General features: G+C 43.9%; 1 protein-coding gene across 2 annotated transcripts in view; it reads right to left on the reverse strand.

Moving 5' to 3' along the window:
• The window catches only part of GRIN2B (glutamate ionotropic receptor NMDA type subunit 2B), a 205,557-nt gene that overhangs the window by 158,464 nt on the left and 29,416 nt on the right, over positions 1 to 17,677 (reverse strand). For both annotated transcript variants that reach the window (XM_065841208.2, XM_071801049.1), the window contains exon 2: positions 10,770 to 11,198. In XM_065841208.2, coding sequence (XP_065697280.1) covers positions 10,770 to 11,180 — 411 coding nt within the window. In that variant the 5' untranslated portion in view covers positions 11,181 to 11,198. The remainder of the gene's footprint in view (positions 1 to 10,769; positions 11,199 to 17,677) is intronic.

The following is a 17,677-nucleotide window of genomic DNA, read 5'->3' on the forward strand; positions in this document are numbered from 1 at the left end:
GCCCACACGCTCTCTCTGGAAGCCACAATAGCACAAGAAGAGAAGGGAAGGGATGCAAATGAAAACGGAGAAATAATAATAATAATAATAAAAACACTTAACATTTATACATCACACTGCATTTTCAAAACACAGTGCAAACAATAATTAAGAAATGGGTAGCATGACAGACAGGAGAGACTGAGAGGAAGGGAAGTGGGAGAAGGGAGAGGAGGGGAAGGGTTGCAGGTGTGGAGCAGGATTCGAGACCCAGCAAGGTGGGCAGCCAGATGGACGCACTGCCCAGCCCCGTGGCAAGGCCACGCTGTGTGGTTCTTCAGCCCACACCTCTCTACTGCTGCAGTAGGGTGGGGGGTAAGGACATGAGGATGCAGCTCTGCCTCTACAGAAAGCAAGCAGCAAAGCAAGTGCCTGAGCAGGAGCCGGGACGAAGCACAACGCTGCACGAGCACACACCTGGAGGAACTAGCACCTCCATCATAGAGCATCCTCCTAGTGGCTTCTGTCTGTCCTCTTCAGTGCAGAGGCTTCTTGGTGGCCATGCTGGCCCCAAGCTAGGCAGCTGGCAGCCAGTGGAGACTGCAGGGGGCTTGTCCCCTCCTCCCAGGAGCTTTTTTCTCTCCCCACCAGGCTTGGGGCCCCGGCACAGGGCACACTGGCTAAGGGAGGGCACAGCCAAGCAAGCCCCAGGCATGCTTTGACAGACCTGCTGGCCCTTCCCCAGGGGGGAAGCACTGATGCCAGTGTCCGTTACTCCCAGGAGCCATTTCTGACTCCTTTTGTGGCTCAGCGCAGAGTGGGGAGGGAATATTTCTGCCTGACCGGAGGGAGAGGCAGTGCTCACAAGGAAAGCATTGCTGCCTGATCCCACTGCCCTGTGCTCTGCCTCAGCCCAGGCACACTCACCTCACTCAGTTTCCACCCAGCAGCTTCATGCCCTCATTTCGCACCCCATGTCCTGTTTGCTCAGTGGTTCTGCCACTCCCTGCACTCCAGCTCTTGCTCCCATGTCAAGCCAGGCAGCATCGCTTGTGCAGGCACATCTCCTCTTTCCTCTCCACCTTTTCCTATGCCCCATCTCCTGCTTCCCCACTTTTTCCAGTCCCCCTCTCCTTCTTTCCAGATCTCTTCCAAATGTTCCTTCTGCACACTGGCTCCTCATACCCCCCTGACCTCACCTCACCTCACCCATGCTCCAGCTCAGATCTCCAATGCACAGCGCGTTTCCCCAGCTGTATCCCACTGGGACCCCACAGAACAGCCCTGGCCCCAGGATGCCCTGTGCAGCCCTCAGGCCCAAGTGCAGTTTTGAAGCACGGCTTGCAAGTACAAGATGTCTATTAGCAATAGATGGCAAACATCTAAAAAGACTCTGCAGTGTATATGCAATTTCTCACACTTATAACAAGACCAAACTTGTGGCAACCTATGCAGTGTTAGCACAATATTTCTGGTTAAAAGTCCTCCCCTGCAAGACACCCTCTCCAGATGTGGGCCCTTGCTCTGAAGACCACTGGCGGTCAGGCAGAAACTTCAGAGGAAAACATGCCAGCACTTGCAACACAGGTAAATCACATAGCTTCTCGGCCACACTTTCAGAGAGAGCTGGTTTATTTTCTAAATAAATAGTGAAATAAATCAATCAGCTTGAGGCATACACCTGGCACAGGAAACTTTACTCAAACAGTCATAGTCTGGCAAAGTTACAGCAAACCCCCAAGAGGGCTTTATAACGGGGAATGCTGGGCAAGCTTACAATTGACAGTACTATCAGCTCTGCATACAATAAGCTCTCCTGCACGCTGCAGGTATTCCACCACCTCTAACGGGGGTTACAGCTTCTCCTCCTGGAGTCCAGATTTTCATATCAAGCATTATATTTACTTATGCTAGAAAAAGCCATTAATTGCTCCCTAGCAATTAGGTAGCCTTTGCCTTTTGTAGAGCCCAAAGTACTTTAGAAAAACATTGTTAAGGTCTTCTTGCAAAGGGCAAATTGCTGGAGGCAGAAGTTGAGCAACTATCTTAAAGTCGTGTTTTATAGCAGAGCTGCAGTGAGGACTCAGGTCTACCAGATATGCTTGATTCTGCTGGCACCCTTTAGATCACTACTCCTCGCTGTGTGTGCCTGCCTTTTTGGCTTTTATCCTCCCTGCCTTTACAGTCTCCATGTCCTTCATTCCCTCTTTCCCCCATCCTCTGAAACATGTATTTGTTATTATCAGGAACCTCATAGATGCACAACTAGAAGCTATTGCCAAAGCATAGAGAAAAATTGTCTTGACAGAGTCTTTAGGGTATTTTTTTTTTCCAGTCATTTACAGAACTTACTTAAATCAAGCCCTCTTTTCCCACCCCCACCACACCATGATCCTAGATTCAGGAGAAGTTTTCTTGTCTGTCTTTCATCTTGTTCATCCTCTTTCTCCTCTACTCTAGCTATATAACATGCTCTACAGCACTTAGTTCAGTCCTGCTTGAAAATAGCTGAAGCAACATGGTCTCCACGCTTTTCCCTAAGGAGACAAGAGCACATCCTAATAAAACTCAATGTCGGAACTCTTTTCTTGATATACATATATCATTTAGTATTATCATTTAACATATCATAATATATCATTTAATATCTCTTCTCAAATTTATCCTGTCGCTTCCACTACCTACTTCTGGCAGCTACACCAAGCATTATTTTCTCTAATCTTAGCCTACCTCTGTTCACAGAGTATATAAATCACACCCTGACTCATTGTTCAGCCAATCTACAATATGCACATATAGCTGTTTCTGACTTTCTTCATCTATCAGTTCCTCCAGACCCTCAACAGTGTCACAGACTACAATTATATCTTTTTTTGTACCCTGGTCTTTTTTCCAGCCTATGTATATGTAATTCCCTTAACTTCCTTCATAATCCATCCCCTCCAAACTTGGTTAATGAGGCAAATAAAAGGCAAAGAGAATAAGATATTCCCTGGAAAGAATTGTTTCTCTTTGTCCCACGGTTACTGGGGAATGACACGCAGATCTAAAGCAGCAGCATCGGGCAATTTCACACTCCGTGTTTTCAATTTCATTTTGAGGCCAGTTTAGGGTAAGGACAAATTGGAGTGTAATTAATTTAGATTTTGTGAGACAAGTAACCGCTTGGGGTTGTAATAAAGGACTGCCTGTCCCAGAATGAAGAAACTAATCTCCTTGTCCGGCTGGGGATGGCACAAATTGATTTAATACTTTTGTGCTGGGCTTTTTGTTTTGAAGAAAGGGGATATAATAATGATTATAAATAACTATGGGTCAGATCTCATCAAGCTCTCAGATTTTCCTTAGGTAAGTGCTCACAGATTTGGAGATGTACCTAAACATGATCAGTGTGAAAATCAAAGTTAGAAATCTAGCAAGAAATAACTTTTGAGAAAAAGTCGCATTATTTGTCAGGTCCAAGCTGGGTGGAAATCAACTTTTTCCTCACAGATATTTCAATACTTCTGTTTCCAGCTAGACAATGACAAAACCACATTTAAACACTAGTAAGAAAGGGCTTCTCTTCCCTCAGGTAGGTTGCAGTGGTTGCATTCAGAGCTAGGCAAGGAAAGGTCTTCTGTCACTCCAAAGAGAACATCACCATAACAACCGAAGAAAACTAACTCAGTACTCGTTTAAGAAGAATTCTATGACCCAAAATAAAGCAGCTTATAAATAGCAACAAAAGGCTGATGTAAAGGAACCAGGCTTCAGTTTTGCTTGGTGTTTGTTGTCTGGGACAACCACTGCTGAGGGAAGGCACCTGCACCTTCATGTAGTCTTCTTCTCCTTCAGCAGACTACCCTTGCTCCATCACTGCCACTACCCAAAAGTGCCCCAGGGCACCTTGGCAGAGTGTGAGCCTCACCAGGGCCTCTCCAGGTTTTCTCCTCTCCAGCCCTGTGACACTCAAGTTCAGATAGTGCCTTTGGGCTTCAAGTGTCCAAGTTTCTGCATTTCCAAGGCTTGTGGCAGACAGGAAATACACCCAGCAGAAATTATTAGGGGAGGGAAAGTGATGGGGGCATTTCAAGGAAGGTTATGTTCCCATAAGATTTTTTTAGAAGGGGATTTCTTGTTGTGTTTAAGTAAAAAACAAATAAAAATAAAAAAAAAACAACACACCCACACACAAAAAAACCCCACAACAACAACAACAAAAAACCCACTTATGATTCTTGAAGACAATGCCCCCAAAAATGTAAAGGCCTTGAAACAGAGTTACTCCCAAGAAAATGGAAGATAAAGCAGAGGACGACACTAAAAACTGAAAAGCAGGCTATTTTAATAGGATATTTAATAAAAGAAAAAATACTCTCCTTTTTGGTGTTTTTTTTTACCAAAAAAGTATTAACGAGAGTACTTGAATGCCTGTTTAGAAAATGAGAGTTAACATTGAAGGATTTAATGGCCCTGGGGAGAGGTTAAAGCTCTTAAAAGTTCATTTCCAGGTTTCCTAATATCTGAGGGATTTTAAGTGCTGTAATTTATTTGTAAAATAATAAAATAGTTCTGGGGAAATTCTCAGATGTTAATTAAACTCCACAGAAATATGCTACCTATATTCCCTTTCTTTATATGAAAAAAATGTAATTTTGTAAAGGTGGATTAGACACAGATGTAAACATAAATTACAGATCCACCTGGCCTGTTATTACATGTGTATGCTCAAGGGAAAAACAACACTAACATACAATATTGGCTTTTATCCTCTATATCTCTGTGACCTACCTTTCTTTTGCCTCCCCAACTTTTGCATCAGACTCATAGTTTGAGGACACATGATATTTAGTTCATTATTTGTGAGCTACACAGAGCTCTCATTTGGCAGCACAAGGAAAATGAGTACTAAAAGCAAAAGAAGTGTATTAATCATGTCCTCAATAAAATTATTAAAAGCTTGAAGGGAAACTGCTACTTTTTTTTTTAATCAAACTTATCTTTGCTAATCACTAGATTAATCTAAGAAACATTTAAATTATTACTGTCATCAAATGCAGCTTCAGATAAATGAAAATGCTTTGTGAAATTACATGAACTGCATATAATTTCACCTTGGAAGGAAAAAAGGGATAGAAATATTCTAATGTTGAACCATACTCTTTCAAAGTTTGCAGGCTTTCCCCCCTTCTAAGCAACATTTTTTTAAATTTATTTCACTTCAGTTCATATAATCCATTCAAAAGCAACTAGTTTTGTTGGGGTATTTTTTCCTGATTTTCCTTCACACAAGCGCTCTAAAAACTGCAGACGTCATCCGTAATAGAAATGAAACAAATTTACATCAAAAAAATGAGGTTTGCATTCCCCATGCATCTCTATTATTTAACCTTTGGAAACCTGAGAGTGAAAGTGCTTTGCTTTTAGTTACAGATGTTCTTCTTTTAGCAGCGCTGTCCCAGCGTCTTTGACTTTGTCCTGGTTTCAGTGCGTATCTAGGTGCTCAGCTTATCCAACTAGTTTTGGTTTCCCTGTACCTGCAACATCACTTTGCTGCACTGGGACAAGCAGTTAGTTTTCTTGCCCGGTGTTTTACACCTATTGACCAAGTTTGGACTCGCTCCCCACCAAAATACCAAAGAATATCATTGCTGCAGCTGCATGTCCAAGGCATGAAGTAATCACAGCAACTTTCAGCATGGAGAGACGCTATGTCTTGGAAACCTTGACAGAAAACAAAAAGAAAGTGGACAGGTATTTATGAAGAAGAGCAATGTAGTGGAGGAGTAGCAGAAAAGTCAGCTCTATGCTGTGTAAGTAAAAGAAGGAGAATCTAGCCTAGGACAGATCAGGGATTTTACATTTCAGGTTAGCTTCATGCAGCTTCTATATAGATTTTATTATGGGTGTAGCCCAATTTAATAGATCATTCTTCCCTGCCATTTTATTTCCATCAGTATGGCTACCCTGCACAGGCAAGCCCTAGAGAAAATAGCAAGGGACACGGAGATAGAGAAAAATTATTTTCAGATAGGAAAACATAATAATCTTCTTGTTCCAATAATTTTCCTGGGTGCTGCTTGTGCACTGTTGAGTTACCATAAAGCCGCACAGGAAAAGAAGCCTTGGTGAAATAATGTGACTTTGGAAAAATAGCAAGGGACAGTTCCACTAAAAATGATGGTCACAAGCTGTGCTGCAAGAGAACCCAAAGCATTTTCTACTCTTACCTTTTCTGCCTTCATTATCACTGAGCTGACTTTTTCTGTTATTAAAAATAAATAAAATAAATAGCCTATCATTACAAAACAGACCAGTCAGCCAAATGATGTGGTCATTTTTTAGGCAAGAAGCTAAATCTTTTTCAATCTGAAAAGGGTCCCAAATCTGAACAAAATAAAATAATTAAAAAAAAAAAATAATCACCCTTCTCTTAAGGTACCTATAAATTGAGATTGTTATTGTTATTTGCTTTTTTGTGACTGCTCCTTTACCTCCTAGCTCTGGGCAGAAGAGGCTTTAGGTAATATCGAAAATATAATGAAGAAAAGCCCAGCCCAGATTTCCAGTCTCAGGTCTGCAAACACAAGATATTGGTTTGTGTGCTTATCTGAACTGAAGCTTGGTTTGCAGACTTGAAGGTTTCCTTCCACCGTCAGTCTCCTAACACAGAGCATCCTCATCCATCAGCTATTTCCACACTGTAATAGGATTGAATTTCTGCTTTCAAAACTACTGGAAGAAAGGAGAAATTATTTTAAACACTGGAATGGAAGCAAATACGCTCACCAGTCATGAGCGCATTGCAGTCCTCTGGACAATACAAACTAATGCTTAAGATCAGGCAATACAAAGCTATAAAAAGAAAGGTCATTGCAGCAACTTGAGGCAAATTGAAGAGACCAGAGAGCCTCCACGAGCAAAGTTCTGGGATCACAAGAACCTAGCACTGGTGGTGGTGCAAGCTTCTCTTCATCCCATCTAATCCAGATCAAATCCAGATCATCGGTGATTCATGCTATTCCCTTTCTCATCAGAGGTCCAAGTGAGATGATGCTATCATCCTAGTCCCTTTTCAAGGTGTCGGCACGAAAACAAGGACCAGGTGCTTCCCTGTAGTGCTGAAACAGTGTGGTCACCCTTCTACCTTGCCCCACAGCTGCAGGGCTTGTTCCTCTGAGAGGAGCTAGTGCAGGGGCTATTGGGCCTCCTCAGCCCCCACTCCCAGGCCACCCAGCCCCGACAGAATGGCTGCTGCAGTTTGTGCTGTTTGGTGTCACCGCTGGCACATTCGTCAGAGATTATAGGGACTGAACTGGCTATGATGAGACCCTCCCTCGGCAAAGTGGTCTCTCCAGAGCTCAAGTGAGGCACATCGTGTGTCTGTGCTTCGCTGTTTTCCTGGAACTAAACCCAGATCACAGTGTGCACACAGATCATCTGGTCATTTCCTTCTTTTGCCAAATTAGGCAGAGATTAAATGTAACACTTTGTAAGAGCTAAACCGGTGTGATTAGAGACACGAGCACCGAGGACAGAAATGGCAAAACCATACGCAAATTACTATATACTTATTTTTCAGAGGAAAAAGGCAAAACAAGAAGATACAAATATTATCTACAACATATAATCGCATGCAATATTAAAGAGCATGAGTTTGAACAAAACAATAGGAAATCCAGATGTTACACTTTTGGCAACGTACCTCCACCTGCTATGTTACACCTAGGGCAGGATTCACGACATTTAACTCAAGGCATCACAAGCAGGATACAGCCTTCTTCAGTAATCAGTGGGGAGACACAGGACTATCCCATGAGCATTTCACTGCACCCTGAGGTGGGTGAGGTGAATTGTCCTCAGGTGGTGCCTCCTTCCCCACCAATTGTAATGATGCCTAGACCTCCAGCTGACAGGCAGCAAACTTCCAGATGCATGTTAACTGAGATGAAGCCAGCCTATGGTGCACATTATACAACATTTCTGTCTGCATATACAGGAGAAAAAAAAAATTCAGGCTTGAAATCCACTTTTTTTTTTTTTCCTTTGCCTGCCCTTTCGTGTCTCAATTTACCAGCTTCACAGTATATCACAAAACCCTTTTTACACAGGGACCCAAATTTCATCCCAGACACACTTATTAAACCCTCATTGAAGGTGAAACAGAATTTCACATGCTACTCCAGGGAAGGTGGTTTGATTGAGGAGGCTTTCTTTGCATTAACCTCCAGAGAAGAGGGGCTTATCTGTCACACCAAGGAGTTAGTGGTTTGTAGCGTTCTTTAGGTTTGCATTGGCGCTACTGATCACAAAGGCACAGGGAGCACAACAAAGCCCTAAGTGCAGGTCTGAATCTGTGAAATGCTGAGCAAGTTCAATCACAGCTGACTGCTGTGGGCTTTGAGGGGATGCTGCAAGAAGCAATCCATGCTTACAGGATCAAACCTCAGCCACACAACTCATCTGCAAACAACATGACCAAGAGTTACTAAAAGCAAAGCCTCTGTCAAAGCCTTCTGTGGAAAATAGATTGTTTAAAGACTTATCAGGCTGACTTCAGTGTTTTTAGTAGAATATCACTGTATTTACTCTTACTATATTCAATTCATCAAATAAATATTATCCATTAAAAATTATGCACCTGTGAATCAGAAGCTGTAAAGGTCAGCCTTTTCAATTTACATTTAAAAGAAATCCTGGCCTTTCCTAAAACTGCAGATCTTTGTACATAACCTGCTTCTCCCTCTGCAAAACTAAAAAAAAAAAAAAGGGAGAAAAAAAAAAAAAGAAAGAAAAAAAGGAAGTTCAGAGATCTCCATTCATAAGGCTTCCAGGCTTCCACCCTTGAGCTCCCTGCGGCCTACCTGCCCGCCTGCCAGAACGCTCTTTAGAAGCAACCCAGTGGGGTACACAGGGCAGTTGCGGGAGATGCTGCCTTCCCAAGGAGAGGCTAGAGACAGGTAAAAAGAAAAGCTTTTACAAAGTTCAATAGGCCAAATTTCTCTTTGAATTACAGCAGTGTAAATCTGATCTAATCCTGCCAAAGGCAGTGGGGCTATGCTGGATTTACACTGCAGGAATCCAAAATCAGAATTTGGCCTGCCACGTTCAAAGTCACAAGGACCTTTCCCCAGTGCTTAGGAGGTCTGGCATCAGTAACACTTAAGCTTATTCAAAGAGGACGTAAAATGCCACCAAAAGTGTGAAATGCAGCACACAAGTAATGCTTCAGACCTCTTTTGCACAGACATCAGTAACCACGCAACACAGCAGGCAGGAGAGCATCGAAATGCAGCATTGTTGCCTGACTGCCCTCCAAGACAGAAAAGCTTTGTTTTGGGTGGAATGGGGCAGAATGACTCTAGCACATGTACAACTATTCAAGGAGGGAAGGAGGAAAGAGGGAAGGAGGAAAGAGGGAAGGAGGAAAGAGGGAAGGAGGAAAGAGGGAAGGAGGAAAGAGGGAAGGAGGAAAGAGGGAAGGAGGAAAGAGGGAAGGAGGAAAGAGGGAAGGAGGAAAGAGGGAAGGAGGAAAGAGGGAAGGAGGAAAGAGGGAAGGAGGAAAGAGGGAAGGAGGAGTCCTGTGATTATTTTATTCAGTGACTACTTTAGCTCAAAGGCTGATACGAGAAAATAACACTGCATATTAACTGTATGTTATTTGGCAACTGAACAGTTGGTCAAAGAGTGAGAAAATAATTTGTGATTAATTTATCCCCATTTACTCACCTACGATAACCTGCACTGGATTATTTATTTACAAGTTAAATAAAACAGAAAGTGCCTGGATTTCTCAGCCCCTAGATCTCTTTCTGAGAAAAAGCTGCCACAGTGGCCAGCTTAATTCTCCCCTTTCATTCAATTAGACCTAATTCTGCCCAGTTAAATGTCTCAGATTCACTTACAAGTGACCTGTAAAACAAAAAGGCTGCCAGCTTGTGTCTCTGTTTACTTCTTTGCAATGCACAAAGGGTGGTCAAGAGGGTCTTCCCAATAAAGGGGGAATACTTGTATCAGGTCCAGCTGCACCCCATGGGGGCTCTTCTAAGTTTAGACTTATCAGCTGGCCAAAGATGCTGCTCTCTCTGCATCCTGCCCTGTTCAAAACCAGTAATATGAAGGCTTGTTGGTGTAGTGATCCCCTAGAAGATTGGCTGGGGCCTGGGAAAACAATGAAAAGTCAGTGATAGGAAGGAGCAAAGTAGTGCAGTGGAAAAAATGAAGACTGAGCTGGACTGGTTCAGACTGGTTAGTTGCTTTAGCTAACACATATTTAACTTCAGGAGCTAATGAACACTTCTGAGAAAGGATGGCTTTATTAAAGATTCAATTATTTTCCAATTAAGATGTAAGAGCTGTATTAAACGTCCCTGAAAATACCACAATGTCCTCCAGCTGCATGCAGGATAAACCCAAACTAGCATCCTTGGCTCTTCAAAGGTAAAACACAGGAAAAAATAAATTCTTTACTAAAAAAAAAAAAGAAAAAAAAGTCGCAATTGTCAGGGGCTCTTTGCCCTTCCTAAGGAAGAACAAAAAGACTGATTCTTTTGCAGCTCTCTTCCTCTTCTACCCGTTCCTTTCCTTCCTGGGTTTTTCTCTGTTGCAGATAATTCCACATGATTAATAGGCTCTTCTCAGTGGTGCTACACACAGTTAGCTCTTTTAATCTCTCTTTGAATCTGAGACTGTCTAATCCCCAGACCTTTGGTCCCATGAGACTACACCTGAGGATCACAGAATAAGATATTTCTTTCTGTTTTAAGCTTCGATCTGCAAGTATGCGATAGAAGGAAGCTCAAATTTACCTTATCTGCCATGATCATAGAGGAGCCTCCATGGATGCCCAGGATGGGAGTGAGGGTCTGGGCAGAGATGAAGTCCAGGATCTGGGCAATGGCTTCCTGGTCTGTGTCGTCAGCAAATACCACCCCTTGAATCTTCCGGTCTGACATGAGGTCACAGATGCGGGTGATGATGCTCTTGGGATCTGTCTCATTCATGGCCACCAGCTCCACCCGAGGCACCACTGAGAGGTGGTGGAAGTCATCTTTCTCGTGGGCATCTTTGATGGCCACTTCGTCTGAGGTCCCCACGAGGATGACCGCAATGCCAATGCTCGGGTGGCTTTTCTGGGCATGGGCCCCGCTCCCTGTTGTCGCGAGGACTGCCAGCACCAGCCAAAATCTTGGAGAGTAGCACTCCACTCTGCACCTCATCTTCGGCTCTTACACTCCCTGAGTAAGGAAGGAAAAAAAAAAGGAAAGGGGGGAAGTAAGAGGAAAGGAGAGTGATTAATTGACAAGTCAGGCATGCACTCAGCCTTCAAGGCAGATTCATTGATTTTCCTCAGCCACTAGCCCTCCTCCCACCAGTCCTTCTTGCCTGATGCCCAGCCCTTTGGCTACATTTGGGGACCTGTTAAAGTCAAGGGGGTCAGACCAGACCAGCCTCTACTTCATAGTTTGGAGTCACTTCAGAGAACAGCTGTCAGCAGAAGACGGGATCAAGTCATCTCTCAGGTCCCATGTCACTCTGAGACTCAATTCAAAAGAGAGAGAGAATTGTCTTTTGATGGTTGATCAGCTGTCTTCGTGAAACTAATTGCTTATGTCAAGCCCATGTCTAAATGTTCACCCTCAACACAAAGGAATTACTGGTGCTTGTGATCAGTTTGACCTTCTGCTGGAGGTATAGGCATGGAGGCTGAAGGGATCAGGCAGATAAAGACTCCCTTTTACTTTGTTAGCGCACCTCCTCCAGAATAAAGTGAGGACAAACGGGCAAGGCCATTGGATGTGTGTGTATATATGTATCCATTGCATACAACCTTCCTACCACGAGGACACACACAGCTCCTACCTGTAGTACAGCCAGCCATATCCCTTTCACACATATAAGGTTCATCTCTTTTTAAAAAGCCAGGAACACAAAATTTCCCAGAGGTCATGGCCAAAACTGGATCAGTGCAGTGTGGGGAAGACATTCCCTCCAAGCCCATCTGACAGTTATTTTTGTCAGGAAGCAGAAAGACCCACAGATCTTACAAAGGCTCACCCTTGGCTACTACAGCCAGAGATGTTACACCAATCATTTCCCTGAACATGTCCACTTTATTTTGTAATCATAACAGCAGAAACGGAAAAACCCAATGAGGTCATCTCTCCAGCCCCTGCCTGAGCAGGACTGTTCCCTGCAGAACTGTTCCTAGCTCTTTCTTTATTCAGTCTCCTTTTAATAACAGTTTGTATTTCCACAGCACTTTTCATCCTCAAGGCACCTTACAAACACTAACGAATAAAACTTTGCAGCACCTATGCACCATAAATACCAGAACCCACCCTGGTCTGGGCACAAAAACAGCACAGCATGCCCCTGTCTGCCCAACACCCCTGTAGGAGGCAGCACTGCTCAGTGTGCCAACCCAGGGCCATGCTGCTGTCCCAAGGAGATGTCAGGCATTTCAAACTACAGAAGACTTCCAGTGCAAAAGGTCCTGCTCAGCTATTCATGTCCATAACTCTGTTCTTCAGCATCCAGTCACACTCAAAATAAATACCCCAGCCCTGCGCTTCTCTGCACTACACCTCTGGTCTTGGAGGTCCAGGAACAGCACCCTTCCATACTGTTTGCTACTATACATGTCTCTGTCAAAAGAACAGAAAGCCATGGCAGCAGGGACAAGGCTGGCAAGAAGTCCATGAAACAGTCCTGCCTGGAACCAGCCACCTGCAGGGAAAAGGTGCAAGAGAGGCCATCTTGCCCTAACCAGGAGAACACGTAGGCTCAACACCTGCTCCCTCATTGTCATGCTAAGCAGAGAGAATGTATTCTGCATTTATATTACCGGATAAATAAGAGATAATAACGTAGATAATAAATATGCACCGGAGGAACCAAATCCACTTAGGAGGCTGAAAGGGACTGCGGGTGTGAAGTGCCAATCGATTCTAAACTCTCTGACGGATCCACTTTCTGAGAGATGTTCACAAGGAGAACCAAGAGACTTTGAGAGTTTGGCAAAATGAACAGCTAACTTCATTCCGGCAGGACTGTTATCCTCCAATTACGAGTCACTAAATTAAATTCCTTCACAGTGAAATGCAGTCCCCACTCTTGCAATGCTTTATTAACTTTAATGCACTCTATACACTCTCTGTCTCTCACTCTCTTGCTCACTCACTTTAGTGCTATATTTGTTCTCTTTAAAATATGTCTCCTGCGATCCCTCTGCATAGTCTCACACAGTATATTACGCTTGGTTAGGCAATGGCTAGCTGTGATGCCCAGGGAGTAGAGCGTAGGTTTTTCTCGACCTGGCCTTTCAAGCCAGGGCTTGGATAGCAGCAATGCAGGAGCTATGCAGGCGATCATGGCAGCTGTCTGCCTTCACACCCAAACAGACTTCTCCCACTGAGAAAAACGCCAGCCAAGGAACACATTTCCTTCTCTTCACCTGCATCAAAACCAATAAATATCTAGCATCTACCTCCAACCTGCAGAAAAGAGCCCAGATCCTGAAGAGCACATACGTGGCAATCTGTTGGGTGTTTAGCTCATGGGATGTGACCCCCAGGCAGATTTTCGATTCAACACAAGATGATAGAGTTCCCAGTACAAAGCCAGACCCTCAGGCTTGGGCCAGATGTGCAGGGAGCAGACAGGGCTAAGAGGCTGATGCAAAGAGGAGGGCATCAGTGCTTTCACAGCCAGCCTGGCATCTCCTCAGCCATAAGCCCTCTCCGGATCAGGCAGAGTAATGCTTAGGTAGCCTGTGTTGTATCACTGAAGACAGCTCTCCCTTTATCTCTCGCTCACATGTAACACTTCTGTCATGCTCACAATGTGGTTTGGGTGGTCTGTATGGCAGAGACCAGTGTCCTTCTGGGGGAACAGCAGGTACCAGGTCCAGGCTGGGCTCCCTCATAGGATGAGACCTAGAGATGTGATAAGGCATAGGAACGCCAATAAATCAGAGCCAACCCAGGGCCAAGTGGTAGTCTCCACCATTCAGTTCCCACATGGCAGCAGCAGGTTCACAGTGCAGAGTTGAACTGCTCAAAGACCACAGCAGGGGTGCTCACACTGCTGCAGTCCTTTCCCTGCCCTCCTTGGGTCTCACTTCTGTTCACAAGCAGTAGCTCCTCCCCACACTTCTGCTCACATGCAAGTGCTGGCTGTTGGAGAAAGGGACAAATGTCCCAGCACCAGCCCCACCTCTCTCTCCTCATCTGGTTTGGCTTACTACAAGTCCCTTTTAAATGTGTGGTGGTAGAGACATGGGTGAACCAGCGCAGACTTATTATCAGATTAAGGTGACCCCAGAACTATTGTGAAAATGTGGGTTTGTATATGAAGCACCAAGTTTTATCCATTAATTTCTACACTGTTCAAATGCAAAAGTTTGAGGCACCCAATCCAGAAGCACTGGAGGCAGCATGTGGACCTCCTCCTGAGTGATGATCTGGTTTCCAGTGAAGAAGAGAAATGAAGAAATTCATACATGGAAAAATTCACAAGCACCTGACAAGACTGCAGTTGTAAAATGGCATTTGCCCTTAGTTGTTTCAGGTAACTTTAATATAGCTAGAGTCTACTTTTGCCAATCCAGAATTATTTTAAAAGCATGCCAGTGTATTTTATTACAAAGTATTTTACATGGGCAGGTTTTTCCCTTGGTGGCTACATGGGGCAACACAGTTTTTGGAGTATTTTCTGTGATTTTGCCACTCCAAGAAAATTTAGCAAATCCCAAAGTCCAGTCTAATAAGTAAAATCCTTTACACATTACTCCACAATATTATATCATCCCTTACACCCTAGAAAATAATAGATGACAAGGCCATTAGACAAAGTGGTTTTACAGGCACACCTATATTTAGGCATAAACATGTCTGTAAAACCATTATACCTCTAAAATCTCATTTTACTTACCAATAAAACATATCCACTACAGTAGAGGTATGCAGCATCTACTTAATGCTGCAGAGCAATGTTACACAATCATTGTTAAAACGGGAAGGGAAAGTTAACTTCTCCAACTGAAAATGCAAGAGGAATGTAGGTAGTCAGACAGTAATTATTCAGATTGGAATTTGGCCAGGACCAAAGGTTAGATTGCTTAAAAATATCATGAGAACCTTATTTGACACTGCATTTTCATGTGGATCAGATCTAAGATAAGTATTAATAGAAAATTATTAGGCTGCACAGGCAAAATACAGCTCAGCATTTAGAGATATTTCTGGATGATATTTCAAAATACTGGAAGTACACAAATAGGTCACTGTACATTCAACCAGGCTAACTGTAAATAAAGTACTACTCAGGCAGTGAACAGCAAAGATACGCAATCTTCAGGTCAGATAAAGAAACTGAGGTAGAACTTGGGCTAGTCCCAGGAGTTTGGGGGTAGTTCTGTCCTGTGCTGATGCTAGTACGTCCTTTTGCTGCAATTGTGCCAGCTGGGCAGTTTTGCACAATAGCCTCTTGGGAGGATATTTGCACACCCCCAAAACCTTATCTCCAAACTCAAGAAAGCAAGAGGAAAGGAAGTCCTATAATACTGCAGTCCCGGGCAAAAAGGTGTCTTCCAGGCAGTGTTGCTAATGAGGAGGAAGACTATCCTTGCAGCAGGAGTTTGAACAGTGTGCCACCAGCAAAGGGAACTTAACAGGGACATTGGCTCCAGACTGGAGGAAAAAGAGCATCACCTACCCCCAGCCTTCCCCTCCTGTACTTCCCTGGAAGGCCATGGGGAAGTTCATATCCCAGTGCTTTCTGGGCTCTGCTCACTGGGAGCTCTGGTGGGGTCCCAGCACCAGTTAGAGGATTTCAAGCCACAGAATCTGAATTCAACGGCTGATTTTGCGTCTGCACCAACTGCAATGCTTATTCCCAGCCCTACTCTCATCCCTGATCACTAGCCCAGTTCCAGGACTCACCACCACCCTCAGTCTCACCACTACCTATAGGCAGATGTCCTGCCAGCCCCAGTGTTAACCTTTAGTGTTGCCATACCCTTTGGTATTTGCTCATCTTTGACAGCATCTTAATTCGTACTGCCTTCATTTCTCAGGCAGTTTGAGCAGTATCAGGCAATGAATCAAAAAGCAATCCTTGTGTTTCAGGCCCTAGTTTGGGGCAGGAAGAAATCTGTCTTGCCTGCAAGATACTCTATACAAAGCTGGGAGGTGCTTTGTGCCTGGTATCCAACACACCACTAGTGAATAGCAAGTGCATTAGAAGAAGCTTTAGGGAAGTTAACATTGCACTAGATGTGATACTGGGCTGTCTGGAAAGGAAATACTTGTATGTCTAGATCAAGAAGAACACTATTTCTGTGTTTACCAGCTGCAGTAGACTGGTGCATATTTAATCTTTTTGTCCACTACCTGCTTTACAGGTAAACTGCAGGAGCCAAGAAGACCCATGTGAAGAATGGGGCAGGACAGATTGCAACGTCATAAACTGTCACTCCTAAGACCTGGGGCTTAAAGTTATAAATCACACCATAATTTACACCTAAGTTTCTCCAAATCCTTGATTTTTGGCAACCCAGTTTCAGCTTAGGACAGCCTTCCTTTCTCATGGTTACTGCCATCTCCCCGGTCCAGACATGCTGCATATTGTACACCTACGAAGAAGCATTCCCTGTATTCTAACACTGCTCTACCATTGTCCTACCACACCTTCAGCCTGGGCTACTTGTACATCAACAACTCTTGCACTGCAGTTCCCCGTATTACTGCTTACCAGGTAGGTGACATAAGTGCCCATAAATCTTCTTTTGGCTCACAGCCCTGTTGTTCCAGGAATTTTGTAAACAGAAACAAAGAAGAGAAGGATGGATCTGGGGCACGATGGATGTGTCTTAGAAGTGCCTGCACACTTCAGGTGCTGCTAAACGGAATGAATGATGCTGCAAGAAAATCTCCTTACATTCAGAGTAAGAAGAAGGCAGAGACTGAAGACAATGGAAAGTGCCACGCACAGTGATGAATGCAAGAACAATCCAGCACCTGGACCAAAATGGCTCATTATGGCGACTACAACAGAGCACCTCCAAAAGGGCATTTCAGTAGTTTCAGATTAAAAGTGGCGCAGTTTATTTTAACTAGTTTTGAACATCACTTATATTCTCATTCTGATACACAAGCGTCCCTATGACAGTGCTAGAAACACTCCTTCAAAGCCTTTTGGCCAGATCTTCTTTCTGCTCTTCACAACCACTCCCTCTCCAACACGTACCTTCATCCACGCCTGTAATGTCCCACAGATCCATTTCTATCTAACTTACAAAATGGTGCTTCTTTTCCCTTATTTCTTCCAAGTCAGCCTTTTTATCTTGGGGAATGCATCACATGCCCCCAGCCAAAACCTTCAAAGCCCTTGTAGCTCTCTCATTACCTCGCTGTTAGTTTTCCTTCCATGGACACTGGGTGGAAAGCAGGACATATATTTACTGCTATTCTCTATTTATTTTCTTTCAAGCTGTTCTTTCTTTATTAAACCAGATACAAACTTCTTCCTGACTTAGGCAGTGTCAGATTCATCCCATATATCACATATTCATTCCTCCCCATCTCCAAAGGCTAGTTTGCCTCTATGCAACAGGTGTATCCAAGAATAAGGTAAAAAAGAGCTTCCTCTTTTTCTGCCCCACACAAAGGAGAAGAGCAATTCTCTCCCTATACCCAAGGCAGTACAAAGAATG

Source organism: Patagioenas fasciata, chromosome 1, assembly GCF_037038585.1.
Source record: "Patagioenas fasciata isolate bPatFas1 chromosome 1, bPatFas1.hap1, whole genome shotgun sequence".
NCBI classification, from domain to species: domain Eukaryota; kingdom Metazoa; phylum Chordata; class Aves; order Columbiformes; family Columbidae; genus Patagioenas; species Patagioenas fasciata.